Consider the following 19,503-nt stretch of genomic DNA (forward strand, 5'->3'; position numbering starts at 1 on the left):
CACCCACATGCACACACATGCACATATACATTCTACATAGCATGCCACACCTTCACATACACACTCTACTCACACATGTGTACACACACCCCTACACAGCACCCACATGCACGCACCCCGCAGCACAAACACTTCCACATACATGCACCCGTTCCACACACCCCTGCACGTAACCCCCACAGACACACACACGTGTGCTGTACCTACATGAACAGACAGACATACACGACTACATACATCGCACACGTACACAGACACACACACACACACTCCACACACACGCACACGCACGAGTGACAGCTGCCTCTCAGGCCACTTGAAGACAGGCCTTCACTTTGCTACCACACAAGTTTGACTGTCACATGGCCGAAGGAAGCAGCCACTCTAACGGTACTTTGGAGGGGAGAAAACAAGTCCCCCCAACTTTTCCATCCCCTACTCGAAATCTCCACGCTGACTCGGAGCCTTCGGTTCACCGCCTCGCACCCGAGGGCTCCCCTCAAAACACAGATGTGCAGGGTGGGCAGAGCGACAAGTGGCCCCTGAGGGGGGCTTCCCTAGGCGGAGGGTGGGGCCCTGGGGCGGAGAGGGTGCGGGGAGGGGCGGGGGAAGGGCGGGGGTCAGAGCCACCGTGCCTGTCCCGTGTGGTCCCGGCACGGCGTTTTCCCAGGAGCAACTGTGCGTGAGGACGCACCAGGCAGTCGCTGGCCAACTGGCCGCAGCCACACTCCTGAGCCGCGCAGCCTGGCGCCTCCCTGGGGCCTATGCCCAGAGCTCCCGTCCTCTGTCGTTCTGATCGTCCTCCACGCGGCCCCCGCACAGGACCGCGGGACCAGCCGGGACACGAGGCTCCGCCCGCGGTGACCCCCGGACTCTCGGTGGTCCCCCCGCCCCCCATCCTACTCCCCCGGGTCTGCCTCGTCCCTTTGCAGAACACGCACACAGGACGAGCGAGCGAGATTCCCCGGGACCTTCGATGGCGATCCCGCCTGCAGGACAGACGCTGGGCCCTGGCCTTGGCGTTCAAGGTCCCAGTGACCTTTCCGGGCCCCTCCCCCCGCTGCCCCCACAGCCTCCTCCCCAGACACGCGGAACCCAGAGGCTGACCCGGATGCACCCGCCCCGCCCGCTCCTTGCACCTGTGCTCCTCCTGGGCGGGGGCCTGGGGGACAGCTCCCAGCAAGTCCTTCGACCGCTCGGGGCCTCCGCGGCCCCATCTGCGAAGCACGCACCCCTTAAGTGCTCGATAAACAGCGACCGCCCCGCCCCCGCTGGCATGCAACTTCCTTCTTGGGCACCCCTGCCTTCCTTCGACCGGTCCCCCCGGAGGGGGGTCGTGCCACTTCCTCCAGGAAGCCTTCCCACTGCTCCAGGCAGAGCTACGTGTTTCTTCCCTCTCGGCTCCTGCTGCGCCAGAAAGAGCCCCCCGCCTCCGAGCGCAGCACGGCGCCAGCACGCAGTAGGCTCTCGCCCCGTGCCCGCCGAACAAAGCCAGCAGGCCCAGAGCCAGCCTGGGCTGCAGCCCTGGGCCAGGGGACCGCCTGGATGGCTGGCTCTGTGAAACCACAGCCCTGACCTCGCCCCTGACCCTGGGAGGCAGAACCTGAAAATCAGCCGCCAGCGGAGTGAGCTCAGGCTCGGGTTTCCCGGAGCATCGGCCTCTGAGAAGAGAAGCAAATGATGACGATGCCGAGGGGGGGGAGGCCGGGAGCGTGATGGAGACCTGCAGGCGGGACCGGGTCGCGGTCGGCCCAGCGCAGGCTCTCGCCCGGGGGGCCGCGCGCGCCCCCGCGAACCCGCGAGTGTCACGGCACGGTACCCGACGGGCGCCTGGCGGGGCCGCTCCGTCTCCATTTCCTGGGACTGTGAAATGCGGCGTCACAAAAACAAACGTGCTCACTCTTGTCTTGCATCATTGGCTCCCTAAAGAACCGAGCCTCCGAAAGCCACCAGAGCCTCGGCGGGGACGCAGCGTCTTCCGCATCTGGGCGCAGCCCGGAAAGTCCCCTTCACGGCAGGTGGAAGGGGGTGGGCGCCGTGGAGGACGGGTGGGCGCCTGGTGGGTGCTTCCCTCCCCACTGTCCAAGTGCCGGAGGCGAGGCCTTTGTCACAGGCTGGTCGCGCGGGGCCAGAGGCTCATTGCAGCGCACGGAACAGACTGTCCAGCCTGGAAACTGATTCTTTTAGAGAAAATCACTTTTCACAAATAGCAGTTGCAGGCAGACGAGGCCGTGGGGCGGCCCCGGCCATTTCTTCACCCTCGTCGGAGGCGGCTTTCGGCGGCAGTTAGGGGGCGGACGCCACAGTGCGGCGTGTGCTTTTGATGGCGGCCGGGGGTCCGGGAGGTGGCCATAGGACTCTCACCAAAGGGGAGCTACGTCCCTCAGACGCCGAGCCGAGAGGAGCATCGCTCGAAGGCTCGCCTGTGAAACGAGCAGGCGGACGCCACCTGCCCCTTCCCCCGAGTCCGTCCTACGTCCCGAGGCCGTCCTGACCCGGGCGAGGACACGCGCTGACCCGGGCGAGGACACACGCTGACCCACCAGGCAGGGGGGCACGGTCCGTGTCCGGCGGCTCTGCGGCCCATCGTGGGTGAGTTCTCTCCTCTGTGGCCGCCCCGCTGGGCCCAGGTGAGCCCCCGACCTCGCGCACAGACTCTTATTATCCCACGGACCCTGTGTAACCATTGTCCTTACTATGAGGCTCGGACCGCCGAAGGTCAGGGAGCGCCCTACCCGTCTCTGCTTCCTGGGCAGCCAGGGGTGCCCCACACGGAGCCAGGCAGGCAGGGCGTCGGGCTGGGGCGCTGGGCTCCCGTCCCGTGTTTGGCCGCCTGCCGCGCCCGGCGGGTGTGAAGTCCCTTACACGCACCCCGTCCCCTGTGCTGACTCCCAGAGGAGAACAGGACATCGCGGCTCAGAGGACAGACGCCGGAGCTGGGCCGCCCAGGTTCGAGGCCCGGCTCTGCGGCTCCCTTGCCATGGGACCTTGGGCGAGTCGCTACTCCGCGTTCCCCTCTAGAAAAAGGAGAGAATTAACTCTGACGCGGCAGCGGTGCCGGAAGCCGGGCTGGGCGTGTTGCGGGCTAGAACCGGGTCCGCTCGGTCGTGAGCTCCGCCCAAGCGTCTTCCGCGAAATGGGCCGACCACGGCTACTGGCGAGCTCTGCCTCGGTCCTGCCGGGGAGGAAAGGACGTTCTGTGACACTTGGGTGGCCGAGCTCCCGCCTCGTGCCCAGAGCAAATGCAATCGATGGTCCGCAGACAGCTTTCCCTCCCTAAGCCTCTAAAAGAACTCACAGTCCTTCTCAATGACGCACAAGGAAAGAACCACCGAGCAGCCGTCACAGGTCCCCAGAGCCGAGATCTCTGCACCGTCCCGGGTGTGGGGAGCCCTGCTCTCGACACCAGCTGAGAAGCTGGCAAAGACTCGTGAGGGCCCGCGGGCCCAGGACGCGGTGCGTGCACGGAGGACCCGCCCGGGAAGGTCAGAGCGCGCTCCTCCGGGTCCCCGCGTCTGGGACCGGGCACGGCGTGGCAGGGGAACCGCCCGCCGCCAGCCGCGCCGTCTCCACCACGGCCACACCCCTTTCTCAGACAGCTTCCCCGGGAGTCTGTCCCGTGTGTCCAGACCGACTCTGTCCTCTAAAATGACAGCCTAACGTCCTGTGCTCTAACTTGCTCCAGGAGGGTGGACTTCCCTAGACTGGCACCCCTGTCCCACAGGAAGGAACGTGCCATCCGAGCTAAGCAGCGGGAGGCTCAGCGGTGGGGGAGGGGGCTCCTGGCGGGGGCCCCCCAACCCCCTCCCATCCAGCCCCAGGCCACACACCCCCTCCTCCGGGCTTGGGGGGAGCCACCCCAGGCCGGCTGGGGACCCCCTCTAACGGGTCCAAGAGCCCCTGCCAGCATCTCTGCACCAAGGCAGGACGTGAACCGCGGTACTCGGGTTTGTCACACGAGACGCAGCGCCACAGGGAGACACGGTTGACACCCAAGAAGTGTTTATCGCGTGAAAAACGAACAGACGAGCAGGGGCTTGTGTGCAGTCAGCTCCTCTCTTTGGTGGGAAGAGGCGGACTCCTGGGCCCCTGGCCCCGGCCATTCCCATCGACCCGGTCACGCATCTGGGCGTCTCGTGACCCCATGAGGCGATCAGTACACAGAGGTGACGAGAGATGGAACAGCCACAGAGACTTGCACACGGACGTTCACACGCCGCTATTTGCACTAACTGCAAAGGACGAGTCGCCAAACGCCCGTCCGCAGCCGAGTGTGTAAAGCAGCTGCGGCACGTCTGGAAAAGGCACGTCACTCGGGAAGGGTGCCGGGGGAGAAAGCCACAACACAGACGTCCCTCAGCGAAGCGGGGCGGGCAGGCGGTGACATCGTGCACGGTGTCTGGGAAGCGCACGGACGAGGCGGCTCTGTCGAGACGAACCCAGGCTGGCAGTGGCCAGAGCCGGGGGTAGATGCGGGCTCAGATGCCAGTCCAGGGGACCTTGCTGGGATGACGGAAACGGCCCAAACCTGGGCTATGGTGACGGTGACACACGGCAAATTTTCTGCAAGTCGCTGACCGGCACACTTCAGGTGGGCGAACGCTGTGGTAGGCAAACTATGTCTCAGTAAGCACACAGGGAGCAACCCTGTCACCCGGGCCTCTGCGCCATACTGGACCCACGTCCCCCGTGAGGCCGGCCATCCCCGCCCTCAGCCTGCGAGGGCGCCTCCGTCTCGTGGGCAACATACTTCCTTTCAAGTATTAAATAGGTTGAATAACAGTATCTGTGTCACGGAGACGTTGTCACCCCTCTGTGACATTTCATTCATCCTTTGCTGCAGAACGATCTCTCCCTTCGACCGTCGACCGCGGGGGCCAGGAGGGCCTGTGACCTCAGCCACCCGGGTGCAGGGCTCGGATCCACGCGGTGCTGAGCCGACGTCACAGCTGGCCACGTCCACGTTTCTTTCATGTTCTTTCATTGCGTTTGGTTTTGTTTTTCCCAAAAGGGCAATGAGTCACTTCGCAGAGGGAGAAGCGAATTTTCCAAAAGACACGGGAGCCGTGAGGGACGGAGGAAGGAACGTGACAGCGCTTGAGGTGCACGAAGCCCCGGGTTCAAATCCCAGCTCGGCCAGTAACGAGCTGTGTGACCCCGGACGAGCGACGCGCCTCTCTGAGCGTCGATGTCCCCCTGGAGAGCAACGGTGCCCGGATGCAGAGCTGCCACACCCCGGGGACGGGCCTGGACCCGGGGAGCCCGCGGCAGCTCGTAGAGGGAAACACAAGGAGATGCATGGAATGAGCGTCGCTCCCGGGGCCTCAGAAGCACGTGGCGCTTCCTGTCACAGAATCCAACGCCTGCACAGCGTGTGTGCACGGGGGGCACACGCAGACACGCGCAGACACGCACACGCACGCACTGCAGCTCTGCCAGCGCACAGACCGACGTGCCCCGGAGCGGCAAAGCCGCAAACACGTTCCGCTCCAGGACTCGAGCCCCGTGTCTCACTGAACTAGAAACGGGAACCCGACCGCCCCTGCGTGCGGCCGAAAACCCGCAGAGCGCGGCCCCGAAGCCGGCCAGCCTGCTCCATTTTCAGAGCTGACCTAATTTATGGGAGGGTCTGAGCAGCGCTTCTCACCCAATAATTATGCACCAGGTCGTTTATTACTGTCGCCGATGACGGATCTCAGGGCGTGGGGCACGCCGCACGTGCGCGTGCGCGTGCTGCCGGGCTTTGCGTTCTAAAACGCGGGGAAGAATCGCAGCTCTGCAGATTTCGGAAAGTAACCGTCTTGCCCTTTTCCCGATTTCCACATCACCCATGACGGCCGTCGGATCCGAGGACGTGGCGCCCTAAAGAGGTGACACACACACACCACACACACACACACACCCCAAAAAGACAATCAGGCGCTAATCTTTGACAGAGAAGTAGAGGATGTCAGTTAGTGTTGTCAAATTAACTATGTAAGTGCAGAGTCGCATGTGCTGTAAGACGTAACACAGCCAGACCCCGAGCGCCCCTTACCCAGGTTCCCCTGCGCTGACATCTTACAGAACTACGGGACAAGGACGTGAGCAGGATGCTGACACCGGCACGATCGATCAGGATGAAAACCGCTTCCTGGCCACAAGGCGCCTCGCGTGGCCAGGCTGCAGCCCCGGCGCCCCCGTCCCCCCGCCCCCTCCGCCCCCGCAGCCACCGCCGTCTCCTCCGTTTCTGGGACTCCGTGGTTCCGAGGAAGCGCGGGGAGCATCACGGGGTGCCCGCGTAACCTCTGCGAGTGGCTTCAGGTGCACCTCCCCCGGCAGGTGTGAGTGGGCCCGTTTGAGGCATCCTCGCCAGCACTGGGTGTTGTCGACACCTTTTATTTCGGCCGCGCTGATAGGTGGATAGTGTTGTCTCGTTGTGGTTTTAATTTGCATTTCTCTAATAGCCGATGATGTCAGACACCTCCCCACGAGCTTTCTTACCATCTAAATCTGCTCTTTGGCGAAATGCTACTGCATACTTGTTTCTAAGTGGATTGTTCGACTTTTCCTGAAGAGTTTTGAGAGATGGGCATCGATTTTGGATGCTGGCCCTTTGTCAGATATGTGGTTTGCAAACATTCCCTCGCACCCTGGAGCTTGTCTTTGCATCTTAATAGAATCTCGCACAGAGCAAAGTTTTTAAATTTGAATAAAATCTAATTTCTCAGTTTTCTATTTTACGGATTGTGCTTTCGGTGTCAAGTCTAAAACCTCTTCGCTTAGCCCCGTATCTTGAAGATTTTCTCCTCATTTTTTTTCTAAAAGTTTTATAGTTTTACATTTTACATTTAATTCCGTGATGCTTTGAGTTAATTTCGTATAAAGTGTGAGCTCAGGTTAAAGCTTTTTGTTCTTTTTGTTTATTCTAGATTTGTTTGTCTGTTTGTCTGTTGGTCGGTTCTGCATGTCTGCTTGTTCCAGTACCATTCATTGAAAAAGCCATCTTTCTTTTACCGAATCTGCACTTCTATCAAAAGTCAGTTCGGCATATTCGTGGGAGTCTATTTCTGGATTCTCTGCTCTGCTTCATCGATCTATGTATCCATCCCTACACTGATACTACACAGCCATATTTACGGTAGCTTTATAATAAGTCTTGTCGTCAGAGAGACTGATTCCTCTCGTTTTATTCTTTTTCAAAAACAGTTTTAGCCATCCTGCTTCCTTTTCACATGAATTTTAGAGTAATCTTATCTATGTGTAGAAATATTTTGTTAAGAATTATGTTCAACCTTCATATCGATATCCTTACTCTGCTAAACTTTCCAATCCATGAACATAGTATGTCTGTCCATTTCCTTAGAACTTTGATTTTTTTTTTTCATCAGCATGTGCATTCTCAGCATACAAGTCTTCGGCATGACATGTTTTGTTAAATTAACACCAAAATATTTCATTTTTGAGTTATCGTAAAGGGTAGCGGATTTTTAATTTCAGTGTCCATGTGTTCACTGCTGGTAGATAGGAATACAATTCATTTTTGTGCATTTATCTTGTATCCTGCAACCTTGCTGAACTCGCTTGTTAGTTCTAAGAGTGTTATGCATAGTACATGAGATTTTCCGTGTAGACAATCATATCATCGGTTACTACGGACTGGATTCTGTGAGTCTTTTATTTCCTGTTCTCTCTGTCTTGCACTGGCTAGAACTTCCAGTTCTATGCTGCACAGGAGTGATGAGAGTAGACGTCTTTGCCTCGGTCCTCATCCCAGGTGAAAAGCTCCCGGTTTCTCAACATCAAGTATGAAGTCAGAGGTAGGCTTCTGTGGCTGTCCTTTGTCAAGTTGAGGACATGCCCCTCTATTCCCATTTTTCTGGGGGTTCTTATCATAGAAAGGCATCGAATTTATCATATGCATATGATCGTACGACTTTTCCTCTTTAGCCCTTTCATGGGACAGTCCGCACTTACTGGAACCACCCTGGCATCCACGGAATAAATGCCCCTCACGGTGCACCTTTGAGCATATTGCCGAAGTGTATCTGCTTAAGGATTTTGCTATTGTATTAGGTTAGGGAGTTTTTTGGGGGGTGGGGACAGCTGTATTCACGAGTGACATTGGCCTGCGGCTCTGGTTTTTTGGACCGTCTTCGTGGCCTTTGACCCACAGGTGACATCCGCTTGTCAAATGGATCGAGAATGTTCGTTTCTTAGCAGCGCTTATCTGATGCCAGACTTTTCTTCCCTTCCTCCCCCTAAACATTCTTTTTTCATGAGCAGGGATTCCACGACATCACACAAAAATGCTCGGCAGGCCCTGGGACACGAGGCCCCTCAGTAAATTCCGAACTCCAGACAGCCTGGCCTGGAGCCGCTGGGGCTGGCTGCCCTCCTGGCCTGTAATCCTCACGACAGCTCAGAGAAACTCCATGTTCATTCGAAGGAGCTGCACTATTGGATCTGGCCAGAAGAAGGCCATTCGGTTTCCCCAGAATCTCATAATTTGAGTACGGGGGTCTAAGAAAAAAATCTGTGCCAAAGGAATGAATCTCTAATGGTTTAGATGAGATCAAAACAGGCACCACCTCCGGGCTCAGAGAGTTTGCCACTGAATGGATGGAGCTGCCAACTCGCGGATCAACCCCACAGGACAAATTCTTTGCATTAATTTTCAAGAAAGGGGGACCACAAACGGTCACCCAGGGCACCTCAGCAAAGTCCCCTCATCTCAGATTGCTCTCCACTTCCTGGGAGCCGCGGCCAGCGGAGGGCCTCGCACTTAGTCCATGCTTCATGAAGGCACGGGCAGGCTCGTCGGTGCAAGGACATCCCTCAGGAGCCCCCGTGCGCCCCAGGCCCTCGGGATCGGGGCTCTGCACCCTCGCCAGCAGGGCCACGTGACACGTTCCGCGCTGTCTCGCTCACCCACAGCCTCGGCCCCGTGAACGCAGCAAGTCTGCTCTGCAGGAGAAGCCGCGCCCCAAGGCCGGTGTCTTCCTCAGAGCCGGCACTCCTGGTAATGAGCGCTCGGACCCCCCGGGCCCCAGTCCTGATGATGAGCACTCGGATCCCCCGGGGCCCCAGACACCATGACACACACTCACACGCAAACCCACAGCACACGCATGCACACCCTCGCTCACACCTCACATGCACGCGCTCCCCACACAGCTGCCCGTGCACCCCACCTCACACTCCCCACACACCCATCAGGAACGGCGCTCCCAGGGGACTTCACGCAGAGCAGGGCGTGGGGATGTACCCCGTACTTCCGCGGGGCCACACGGCCGGCCTGTCAGCATCGGTGACGGTGACAGTGACGGTGACGGAGCAGGCCCCCCCCTCAGCTCCCGGCCCTGGAATGTGCCCCAGGAGGGGCAGGGGTCCCTGGCTGTCTGCCACCCCGGCCTTCATCCAGGAGTCGAGGAGAACGCTGGACCCGTCTCCCAGGTCGCTCCGCCTCCCGGCAGGTGACCAGGCCTGTCCTGTTCTTGTACTTGCTGGTCGTACTGCTCCCTGAACGGACCCCAGCCTCGGACGCCTGTGTCACAAGTGGGCAGGCCCTGTCACTGCTTCCTCAGGCTCCCAAAACCGCTTTGCTGCACTCCAGGGTGGGAAGCGCCCGACCAGGTATGAACGACCTGTCCGCACAAACTGGCAGCTCCCTCTGGAGACCGTGGGCCCTGAAAAAGCAGCAGCAGCCCCGCCACCACCTGGCCCACCATTCAGCCTCTGGCCCTGGCCCCGACCCACACGGAGCTGGCACTCGGCAAATGTCCACTGTTGGATGAGAAGGGCTGCCGGCCGGGCTGGCCCTCCCCAGAGCTCGTAATAATGGGACGACAGTGCCCGAACCAGACGTGGGCCGGGGAGCGGCAGGCTCCTCAGCATCCACTTTGCTCATAGCAAAGGGTCCAACGTGGCAGCCTCAAGCCCCACGTGACTCCCACGTGCCCCAAGTGTGGCTAGCCCAACGGGGGACTACCCGATGACAACAAATGACACTCCTGATTTCAGAGACCAAGCACAGAGTGAGAACATAAAATCAAGACTCGTTAATACGACTTCATATTGATGACCCACGGAAATGCAAACACTTAGCATGTGCTAGGTTAAACGGAACGCATCGGTAAAGCCGATTTCTCCTGTCTGTTCTCCTTTTACTGCGGCCACTGGGACTTTTCAAAACACAAAGGTAGCCCATGTGGAATTTCTCCTGCACCGTGCTGGTCTCTACCCGGATCAGAGTGTTTTTAGCCCCCGCCTGGGACTCCTCTCGACACTGGAGAGAAACCCACTCATTTCTGAGTCTGCGGGGCGTCCGCCATGCTCGGGCACCCTCGGGTGCTCAAAACGGAGGCGTGAGTTACAGGTGTGAATGAAACATTGAAAGCAGAGACCGGGGTGTTTTCTCTGAACCGGGTGGACGTTGCGAGCACACGGGTTTCACAGAACTGTCCACCACGTCCCAGGACACACGTTAAGACGGGATGCTGGTCCCCTCCACCCGCTTCACCCACGTCACCGCCCCACCTCTGGCCCCACCAGACTACTCTGTGTTGCAGGTTTGAAAGGTGCTACGATACCAGATCTGGAAAGCTCTTATCACTGCGTGTGGTGACAGACGTCAGCTAGACTTCTCGAGCGGATCATCTCACGACGTATAAACTACCGAACCTTGGTGCTGCGCGCCTGACTCCGGTGTAACGAGCGTGTCGATCTTAGCTCCTTTTTCGTTAAAAAGCAGACACGTTTTCCCCATGTGCCGTGCCGATTCTGCCGCTCACATCTGGGACAGGAACAGAGGTGTCCTAAGGCGTGTGTGTGTCACTGAGCTCCCTCAACAGTCTCCCACCTGCCCAGCCGCGGACTCATACGCCATCCAGAACCTTCTGTTCCAGGCGGACTGCTCTGTCTCTAGTTAACCTCATAGGTGCACACACTGTCCCTGTCCCCAGAAAGCTAAGGGGAAGGGGTGACCTCGGCTCAACTGTAAGGCACACGTTTGCCTTTGCCCTCCCCCCCCCATCTGCCTGTTCTCCTGGGGTGGCACCTTGCACCCCCATCTCGCCGCCAGACCTGTGCTAGCTGCTTTCATGTCTTCCCACCTACACCCACCCCTCCTCCCAGACACTTAAAAATTGGATGCTCTCGCTTCTACCAAACTGATAATGACTGAAAGACTTCAATGGAATGGCTCTTCTTGAACATGTCTGCGCTCCAATTATAACGCAATCTCAAGCCAAAAGAGTGAATCTCTAATGGTGGAGTTGCAAACACTATAGCCAGGCTGAGGAAACGATATGTCTGTCTGAGTCAGGACAGGGCCTAAACTTAAGACTGGCCTTGGCCGGGCATTCGTCCCCTTTGTCTCAGCGTGCAGTTAGGGACGAGCGACCACGGGCAATACTTGGTAAGGCGAGGGCGCTGTGGCACGTGGACACATGCACTCACCCGCAGACACCCTGCGCGTCTGCACGCGCCGGGCCCCCTTCACAGGGGCGATGAAGGATGACAGAGAGCGGGCCTCCTCCCCAGCGCAAACGGAAGCCCGCCTACAGGTTCCCAAGTGTCCCAGGCGGACACGCCCCCTCCGTCCTTCGCCAGCTACGAGGTCCTGGCATTGCCGCTGCTGCCGCCCCTTCCGAAGCCCCTGAGGTCACACGCAGCCGAGCACGACCCTCGCACCGCCCAGGCAACCGCCCACGGGGGCAGGAAACGGAGGGAGGGCAGAGAGGCGGCAGCGCTGCCCGGCCGGCCCTCCTTGGCCGGCCACCGAGGGCAAGTGCGGCATCTGGCACGCGTCCCAGCGAGTGGACAGAGGAGGCACAGTGGATGGCGGGCTGGGGAGGTCGCAGCACAGATGGACCCGGCACGGCTGCCGCCAACGCTTCTCCGGGCGGGAGGGGACAGAGAAATAAACACAAGCCCGGGCCGCCCCCCGGGCCCCCGAAGGTCCAGGGGCAGGACCCTGTCCCTCTCCAACACGTGAGCCCTCCATCTGGGCTCACATGGGGCCTAGTGGAGGTTTGGAGCGATGGGTTTCTGGCCTCTCTCCGTCCCCAGGGCCCTTTCCGAAGAGTGACGCCGGAGCCCAGCACGGCTCCCAGAGCCACGTCCTGCGCCCGTGCGTCCCAGTTAGCTGGGCCGGCCCGAGCTAACTGCAGCTGCCCACCCGGCCCCGGCAGCGGTGGGGACCCGGTCCTTATCGCTCGTTCCGGAAGGGCCTCCAGGAGCTGGCACTGAAGAAGCACCCCGCTGCTCCTCGGTGGTTGCCGGGGTACAGAGTGCGGCCCCCCGCGACGGGGCTAGAGCCGCCGGGCCTCCCCCGGGCAGCCAGATCCGCTCCAGCCGGGGGGCCCGCGCGAGGGCCCGGAAGCTCTGACACGGGCACGCGGCAGCCTCTGACTTTCTATTAACCGAGAGTGGATCTGGGTTACATAACTGCCACTCCCCGCTCCCGGCCTTGGGACTCGCGGCTGTAGAATTCCTGGAAGGGGTCCTCGGGAAAGACGGTGCGGCTGGCCGCCCGGTCGTGGGCCCCAGCGCCGGCGACGCCCCGCTCCCGCCTCCCCCTCGAGTCTGAAAGGCACCGGGCAGAAGGAACCCTCTCGAGCCAGACTTCAAACACAAAAATCTAGATCAAGGATATATTTGGCTTTCCAAGCTAATCTTTACATCGGTTTGGTCTCTACTGACTTGTAACCCTTTGAAGAAAACTTGGCAACTTCTCACGGAAGGCAGATGACGCTTACGTAAGCCCCGCAGAAGCCCCTGGGCTCCGGGAGGCTGTGCGCTGCTGCCCGGGGTGGGGACGGAAGTTTCCCCACTTCACTGCGACCCGAAGCGTGGCTGCGGCCACATGCTCAGGGCACCCCGTGGCTTTCCCACAAAGAGCTGGAGGAGAGGAAGGACGGGGGACACACGCCCGGCCCGCTTCCGCCAAGCGCGCTGACGGTGCCCAGGTCGGTGGCGGGGACGACGAGGCTGAGATGCGTTGCCACTGTCCCACCACTATCTGGGGGACCCGGGACAGGGGTTGCAGGAAGCAGGGGGAAGCGAGCTGTCCCCTCCCCAGGGACCCAGAGACGTGGCTTCATCTCAGCTGCAGCCGCCTGCCCTGCCCCACACTTGTCACCTCTTTCAATGCCAAGAAAAAGAAGCCAGTGATTAAAGTAAATCAACAGAAGGAACAGACCTGCTGCCCCTTCCCCCGCCTGGACAGCGGACCCCCTGGGTTGGGGGGCGGGCGTGAGGGGAGGGGCACGCCCATGTGGTGGAAAGATCTGAGCTGCCTCCTAAAATGGGGATCCATTCCAGCATGATTGCCCCTGACGAGAATCACAGCCTCCGACGCTCCATGAATTCCAGTCACAATCAATTTGGTGGCAGCAGCTGGAAACGGGTGTGAGCCAGGATTCACCAGGAGGGCCGTGTCTGTGGGCACAGCGCCTGGCTCCATCCTGCGAAGCCTCCGCACAGCCACGGGGGCCGGAGGACTTTCCAGGCGGGGCCGGCGACAGCCAACCCACTGGGTCCCAGCAGCGAGGCCCCAACGTGGCACAGCGTGGACGGCGCGGGGTGGAGAACACTGAAGTGTCCCACGTCAGTTGAGAGTTGCATTATGTTGTCACACACCCCACCCCCACCACACGTGCCTCCAGGCCTCCTGGACAGAAGTGGTCACTGAACCCTAGGGCAGGATGACAGACAGAGCGACCCCACGGGACACAGCCTGGGAAGAAGCCCCAGCTAGCCATTGCACCCCTGAGGACGCCTCGCAGGCTCGGAGCCCCTGAGAGCAGCGACATCACCACCGAGGGCTGCAGCCTCAGAGGCCACTTGCCACCAGGCCGCCAAACTCGGAACTGTACTGCTTGCTGAGTAAGCGTCACCCCCACCCCGCCCCCAGCTGCTCCTGGTGCTCGCTGATGTCGGGCCCCAGCACGGCTGGAAGAGCCGCTGGCCGCCTTCGGGGATACCCGCCCCCGGCCGAGGGAAGGTATCTTCGAAGCTTTGCTACGGCCACCGCCAAAAAGGCACAGAAACGGCTCAGAAAGACAGTCTCTTTCCCCTTCCGAGGAAGAAAAGGCGCCACGCAGAGCTCCGCTCAGAGGCAGAAGCGAAACCCCAAGCCCAGACTGTGCCTGGAAGCCAGAGCCGAGAGCCCCTGGCTCGGACAGCGCCCGGGGCTGCCTTCCGCCACCTGGGCTCCAGGTCCAGGGCTTGCCTGGCCCAGTCTGGCGACAGGATGCCCAGTGCTCGCCTGAGAGCCATAGAATGAGCAAAGGTGACTGGCTGACTTCAAGGAAAAGGCACATTCCAGGTCTCCGGTGAGTGATCCTGGCTGTCAGGTACCGTGAGCCGCCCCGGGGTGATGCGAAGCCCGCAGACCCTCCCTGGGCACGGCCCCTCTGCTGGCCAGGGGCCGGCTCCAGCACATGACAGAGCTCTCTCCTGTCAGCCTCCCAAAGAGGTGACAGCTCGTCCTCAGAGACCCACTTACAGAAAATCTCTCGTGCTAACACCGAAAGGGGAAAAACAAAAGGTCGAACTTCAAAATCGGCAACAGAACTATTTCCCAACGCAAAGCCCAGGCGGCTCTCGCTTGGGGATGCTCAGAGGGCTGCTGGCTCCCCCTGACATTGACTCTCCTCTCCCCTTATCAAAATGTGCTAATCTTTCAATCCAGCAACTTAGTCATAAAAAAGAAAAAGATGTCGGTTCAAATAACTTGCCAGCAGTCAGTCAGTAATCAAGTGCCAGACGGCCGCCCCAGAGGCAGACAGGAGCTGAAGGTGCTCACAGGTCAGCGGGGACCCTCCTGGCCTTTCCCAAGGCCCTGGGGTCTGGCTGAGACCTGGAGACAGAGGGCAGAGCGCCTGGATAGGTCACGGGCAAAGCCGCCCGCTCCATTTTGTCTGCGTCCAGAACCTTATCTAGTCCAAGCACAGGCATCGATTCAGGCCGAGCCAATACCCAGACATCCGCTTCCCCGTTAACCTTTTAGAGCCCACGCCGGTCCGCGAGCCGGCCTCTCGGAGAAGCGATGCCGCTTTCCAGAAAAAGGCCAGCAATACCGTTTGACGATGTTCACTAGATGTTGTCAACAGTCTTCGCCCCCGGAGCGGGGAGCCGTGGGTAAACCAAGGGGCGCGAGCACGCGTCGTGCGAGCTGGGTCGCCTTCTAAACCAGGACGCGCGCTTGATCTTCCCTAGGGCTCGCTCCCCCCGCCTGCGCCGGGTGGCGGTGGGGGCGGCCCGGGCAGCAGACTCTGGCAGCGGCGGCCCTTCCGTCCCCACGGCGGGAGCGCAGTGCATCCCAGTGGACGAACTCAGGCACCGCACGCTGGCTGCCTCCGCCTCCGCCTACGTCCTCCCTGCTCTCGGTGGCAGCCTGGGACCCAAACGCACCGGCTCCGCGCAGCCCCCCGGCGGGAGGGCGACGGCTCGGAGGCGGCCTGCCCCGCAAGTTGACAGCTGTGCCCTGCTGGGCCCTGGGCCGCCCGAGGCAGAGGTGGAAGCCCGAGCGCCATCGCAGGCGAGCAAAGTTTGCCGAAAGGGTCTTCCTGGCTCGGAGCCCCGGTCCAGCTGGCCCTGGAGTCTGGGACACAGACAAGCTCCGGGGTGCTCCCGCGGGTGTTTCCGTGCGTGGATGGGGGGGCTGGGTGCGTTCTCGCGCTCCCCCAGGACCTCAGCGTCTCCAGCCCCAGCTGCCAGCCAGCTGTGTGAGCCCGTCAGGCCCGGAGGTCACCGGCAAACAGCTGGATCGGCAGCTGGGAACCGGGAGGCCCCCGCTCAGCGCCGGGGCCCCGAGGCAGCGGCAGGGCGGAAGGAGAGGCGTTCGGCTTTGCTTTCTTCCAACTCTGTCCGCCAAGCTCTCGCTCAAGCCCGGCAGCCCCGGCCCCCGCCCTGGGTGCACAGCCCGCCGCGCCCAGCGGCCCGCGCCTCGCTCTCAGCCCCGGGAGGAGGCGCGCCGGGGCGGCCGGCCAGGACACTGCGCTGCTGGCGCCGCGAGCCTCGGGTGCCGCTGCCCGGACTCCGGACGCGCGGAGCCCAGAGAGCCGGCCGCTCCCTGCGGGGCCGTAGGGCTCCGAGCTCCGGACTGGCGCCGCGACCCGGCTCCCGGTGCACCCCGTTCGCCTCTCGCGGAGAGTTTGGGGGGGGGTCCCTTTATTTGCAACACAGAGGAAAGCGCCCTTCAGCCTGGCCCGGCACCCACGCACCCACCGGCACCCGGGAACCAGCCGGGTCGCTCACCTGAGTCCTAAAAGCTGTTGAATCCACATGGTCACGTTTCGGGGAGCGGAGCCTCAGACCTTGCTCGCCCCGGCCATCTGCGCGGCGCCGGATCCCGCTCGCTTCCGTCCCGCGGCGCCGGTCTCTGGCTCTCGGTCCGCCGCCGCCCGCCGCCCGCCGGCCGCGGGGCGCAGAGCGAGTCAGAGCGCGGCCGCGCGGGGCTCCATGCCGGCCCGCGCGCCGCCGCCGTTGGGGCGCATGGCTCAGGCGGGGCGGCCCGCGGGGGCGCACATTCTCCAGCTGGGGCGCTGGGCTCCGGGGGCGACCCAGCGAAGGCGGCGGCGAGCGCGGCCGGCCCGGGAGGGGCGCACTCCGGCGCTGCGGCCGCGCGGCGAGGGTCGGAGGAGCGGCGGCTTCGCCCTCCGGGGCGGCGAGGAGGGAGGCCGGGCGGCGCCGCCGCGCACGGTGCGTGTCTCTTGCCTCCGGTCGGAGCCCCGCGCCGAGTGAGCGGCGCGGTCCGGCGGCGTGGAAGGTGGCGATGCGGGCGAGCGCAGGTCCCCTCCGCGCGCCGCTGGGTCAGGGGGCTCTCCCGGGCTTCTGCCGCCGAGCGGTGCCGCGCAAGTTGGCCGGGGGCTCCGTCTGAGCGCTCGCTCTGCAGACGGCCGCGGCGCCGGAGGCGGCCAGGAGGCGGGCACGGGAGGCGCGCGGGGCGAGGGCGCCGTGGAGCGCGGGGCGTGGGGACGCGCGGCGGCGGCGCGGCGCCGAGGAGGCGCGCGGGGATCCCGGGGCCCGCCGCCCGCGCCCACCGCGCCCGCCGCACAGCCGCCCGCGCCGCTCGGCCGCCTCCCTGCGCGCTTCTGCCTCTCCGCGCGCTCGCCCCCGCCTCCCCGAGCGGGTCCCAACTCCGCCCGCCCGGCCCGGCTCACGTCACCCGCTTCCCCGCCCCTCGAACGGGAGCGGGAGCCCCCAGCCTGGCTCCGGCTGCCGTTCGCCGCCCCGCCTCACGGGGGCCTGATTGGTCGCGCGGGGCTGTGCCGGGTCCGGGCTTCACGGCAGGCGGGGCCCTGGCCGCCCCTGCCCGTCTCCGCCTCGCCCCGGTCCCCACCTTGGGAAAGGCTCAGGAGAGGCCGCGGGCTCCGATTGGACCGCCTGGCGCCGCCGGATGGTGTTGCCACGGTAACCGGATGGCATGCGAAGCAGTTCGAGGTTCCGACCCGGTTTCGGGTGCGCCCAATGGGCCCAGAGAGCGGATCTGGGAAGGACGCGTTCCCGAGGGAGCAGTCGGGGGCGGGGGGCGCATGGAGCCGGCTGCGCGCAAACTTTCCTCCAGGCGGAGCCGCACGGAGGGGCTGCGCTGCAGTCTGTGGGAGCGGGAGGGTCCGCTGCTGGTCCCGTCCCTCCCCGCCGCCCGGAGGGAGAAGTCACCGCGTCCCTGATCAGACCGGGGCACCTTCGGCCCCAAGCCAGCCCGGTTCTGCATCTCGAAGCTCTAATAGTCCCCGGGTGGAGCTGCTGAGCCGGGCCCTGGCTCCGCAGGCGTCGCTGGAGCTGTCCAGGACTCGGCCACCCACCGAGCGCAGACTCCTCGTTCCAAGACTCCAGGGCCTACCTGCTTAGGCTGTTTGCAAGACAGTGACAAGGGACTGAAACGCCCCTGACTGGGACCCCACTCACTGAGAGAAGTGACAGACAGTAAAACTCGCCACCGAAGGCCTGGCCTGCTGAGTCCTCGAGAACCCCCAGTCGCAACCCTGCTTTTAAGTCCCATGTCCTGGAGGGAGGCGCAGGGTGGGTCTCGGCACCCATCCCAGCGCTGTCCTGTGTGGCGAGTGTGGAAGCGGGCCAGAGAGGTGCACCGCGGGGGGGCCTGACCCCTGCCGCTGCCACCCCCGCCCCTGTGACAGCAGTGCCCTGGCCCGTCACTGGGAGGGGACAGCTGGAGCCGAGGGGACAGCTGGAGCCGAGGGGAACCAGCCCCGCGTCCCAGGACCTGGACGTCCAGACAGGAGGGTGGGGTGACCGGTCTTTCCTCCAAGACCCCAGAGGAGGGGCAGGAGGCAGGGAAGCGTGGTGGCGAGATGCCAGTCGTGACGAGGGCAGACCAGGCGTCCCTGTTTGCTCCCTGGGGACCCGGGTGCCTTAACCCACGGGGCTCTCCTCTCCCTCCTGTATGAGATGTTCTCCACGGCCCCTTCCACACTGGCTCTTGCGGGGGTCCGATGAGATGGCCTTGCACACAGGGTCACTAGCATGTCCAAAGAAGCACCAGGCAGAGTCAGCACTTTGCTGCCTAGCCACTCCTGGGGGACTCTACGCTAGCGCCCTCTCCCCGACCGGGGTAGAGACAGATCCCCCTAAGGGAGACAGGGAGGTTCTGGACACGCTGGGCCCAGGAGAGCTGGGAGAGGGTGGCTGCCTGCACTGCTGCCACCTAGTGGGACCAAGTGGCACCGCCGCACCAGGAAGGCCCTCCCGCGGCCTGTGGCCCTCGGGAGGCAGCCTCCGGGCCTGGGCTGCAGGGCGGGGTGGGGAGCTCCTGACCGTCCTGCTACCTGGACACCGGGCACAGCCTCGCGCAAACCTGCGGACCTGTCTCCGACGCGCTTAGCGCATGCGCTGAGAGGCACAGGGTGACTAGGGAGCCGACACACTGAAATGCATTAACATTTGAATCAAACTAATTTTTGATAGGTCAGTGTAGGCTCTTCTCATTACTACGTTCAGTAATTCCTTGGCCAAACCAAAACAACACAACAACAACAAAAACAAAACAAAACCGCAATTTGGGCGCTGAGATCGTCAGCAGTGATATTTTGAGATGTCCGCGGTCCCCGAGACTTGCCCGCAGTGCGCGTCTGATCGCCTGCGTTTCAAATGGAAGGGAATGTCGGGGTTCAGTTAGAGTCTGCAAAAGTGGACATTTAACTGCGCCACCCGTGCACGTGTAGAGGCCCCTGAATTCTATGCCCGACCGCAGGTATGAACCCGGGGCTAAGCGGATGGTCAAGGGGAGCACCTGCTGAAAACACACCAGCGAGTGAGCCGCAGCCCCGTCGGGAGGGGCCCGCGGAGACCAAGAAGCGGCGGAGGTCCCAGGGGTGCAGGCCTCAAGTCTGTGGACCGCGGCAAAACGCGTTTCTTTTCGCCCCTCAGCGGCGGATAACTCCAGGCCGACCCCTCCACAGAGAGCGCCCACCCATTATTTTGCTTTTATTTCTGTCTCCATGAAAACGTTAGTTTTTACTCGCTGAAAAACAATAAAGCCGCGACTTATATTTC

The 19,503-nt window shown here is 62.3% G+C and overlaps 1 protein-coding gene across 1 annotated transcript in view; it reads right to left on the reverse strand.

The window, feature by feature from the left end:
• Positions 1-16,658, reverse strand: part of AJAP1 (adherens junctions associated protein 1) — a 100,329-nt gene extending 83,671 nt beyond the window's left edge. Inside the window, exon 1 of the mRNA XM_039842366.1 lies at positions 16,246-16,658. Coding sequence (XP_039698300.1) covers positions 16,246-16,274 — 29 coding nt within the window. The 5' untranslated portion in view covers positions 16,275-16,658. The remainder of the gene's footprint in view (positions 1-16,245) is intronic.
• Positions 16,659-19,503: the final 2,845 nt, after the last annotated feature.

This window comes from Pteropus medius, unplaced genomic scaffold (assembly GCF_902729225.1).
Source record: "Pteropus medius unplaced genomic scaffold, Ma_sr-lr_union100, whole genome shotgun sequence".
In the NCBI taxonomy this organism is placed as follows: Eukaryota; Metazoa; Chordata; class Mammalia; order Chiroptera; family Pteropodidae; genus Pteropus; species Pteropus medius.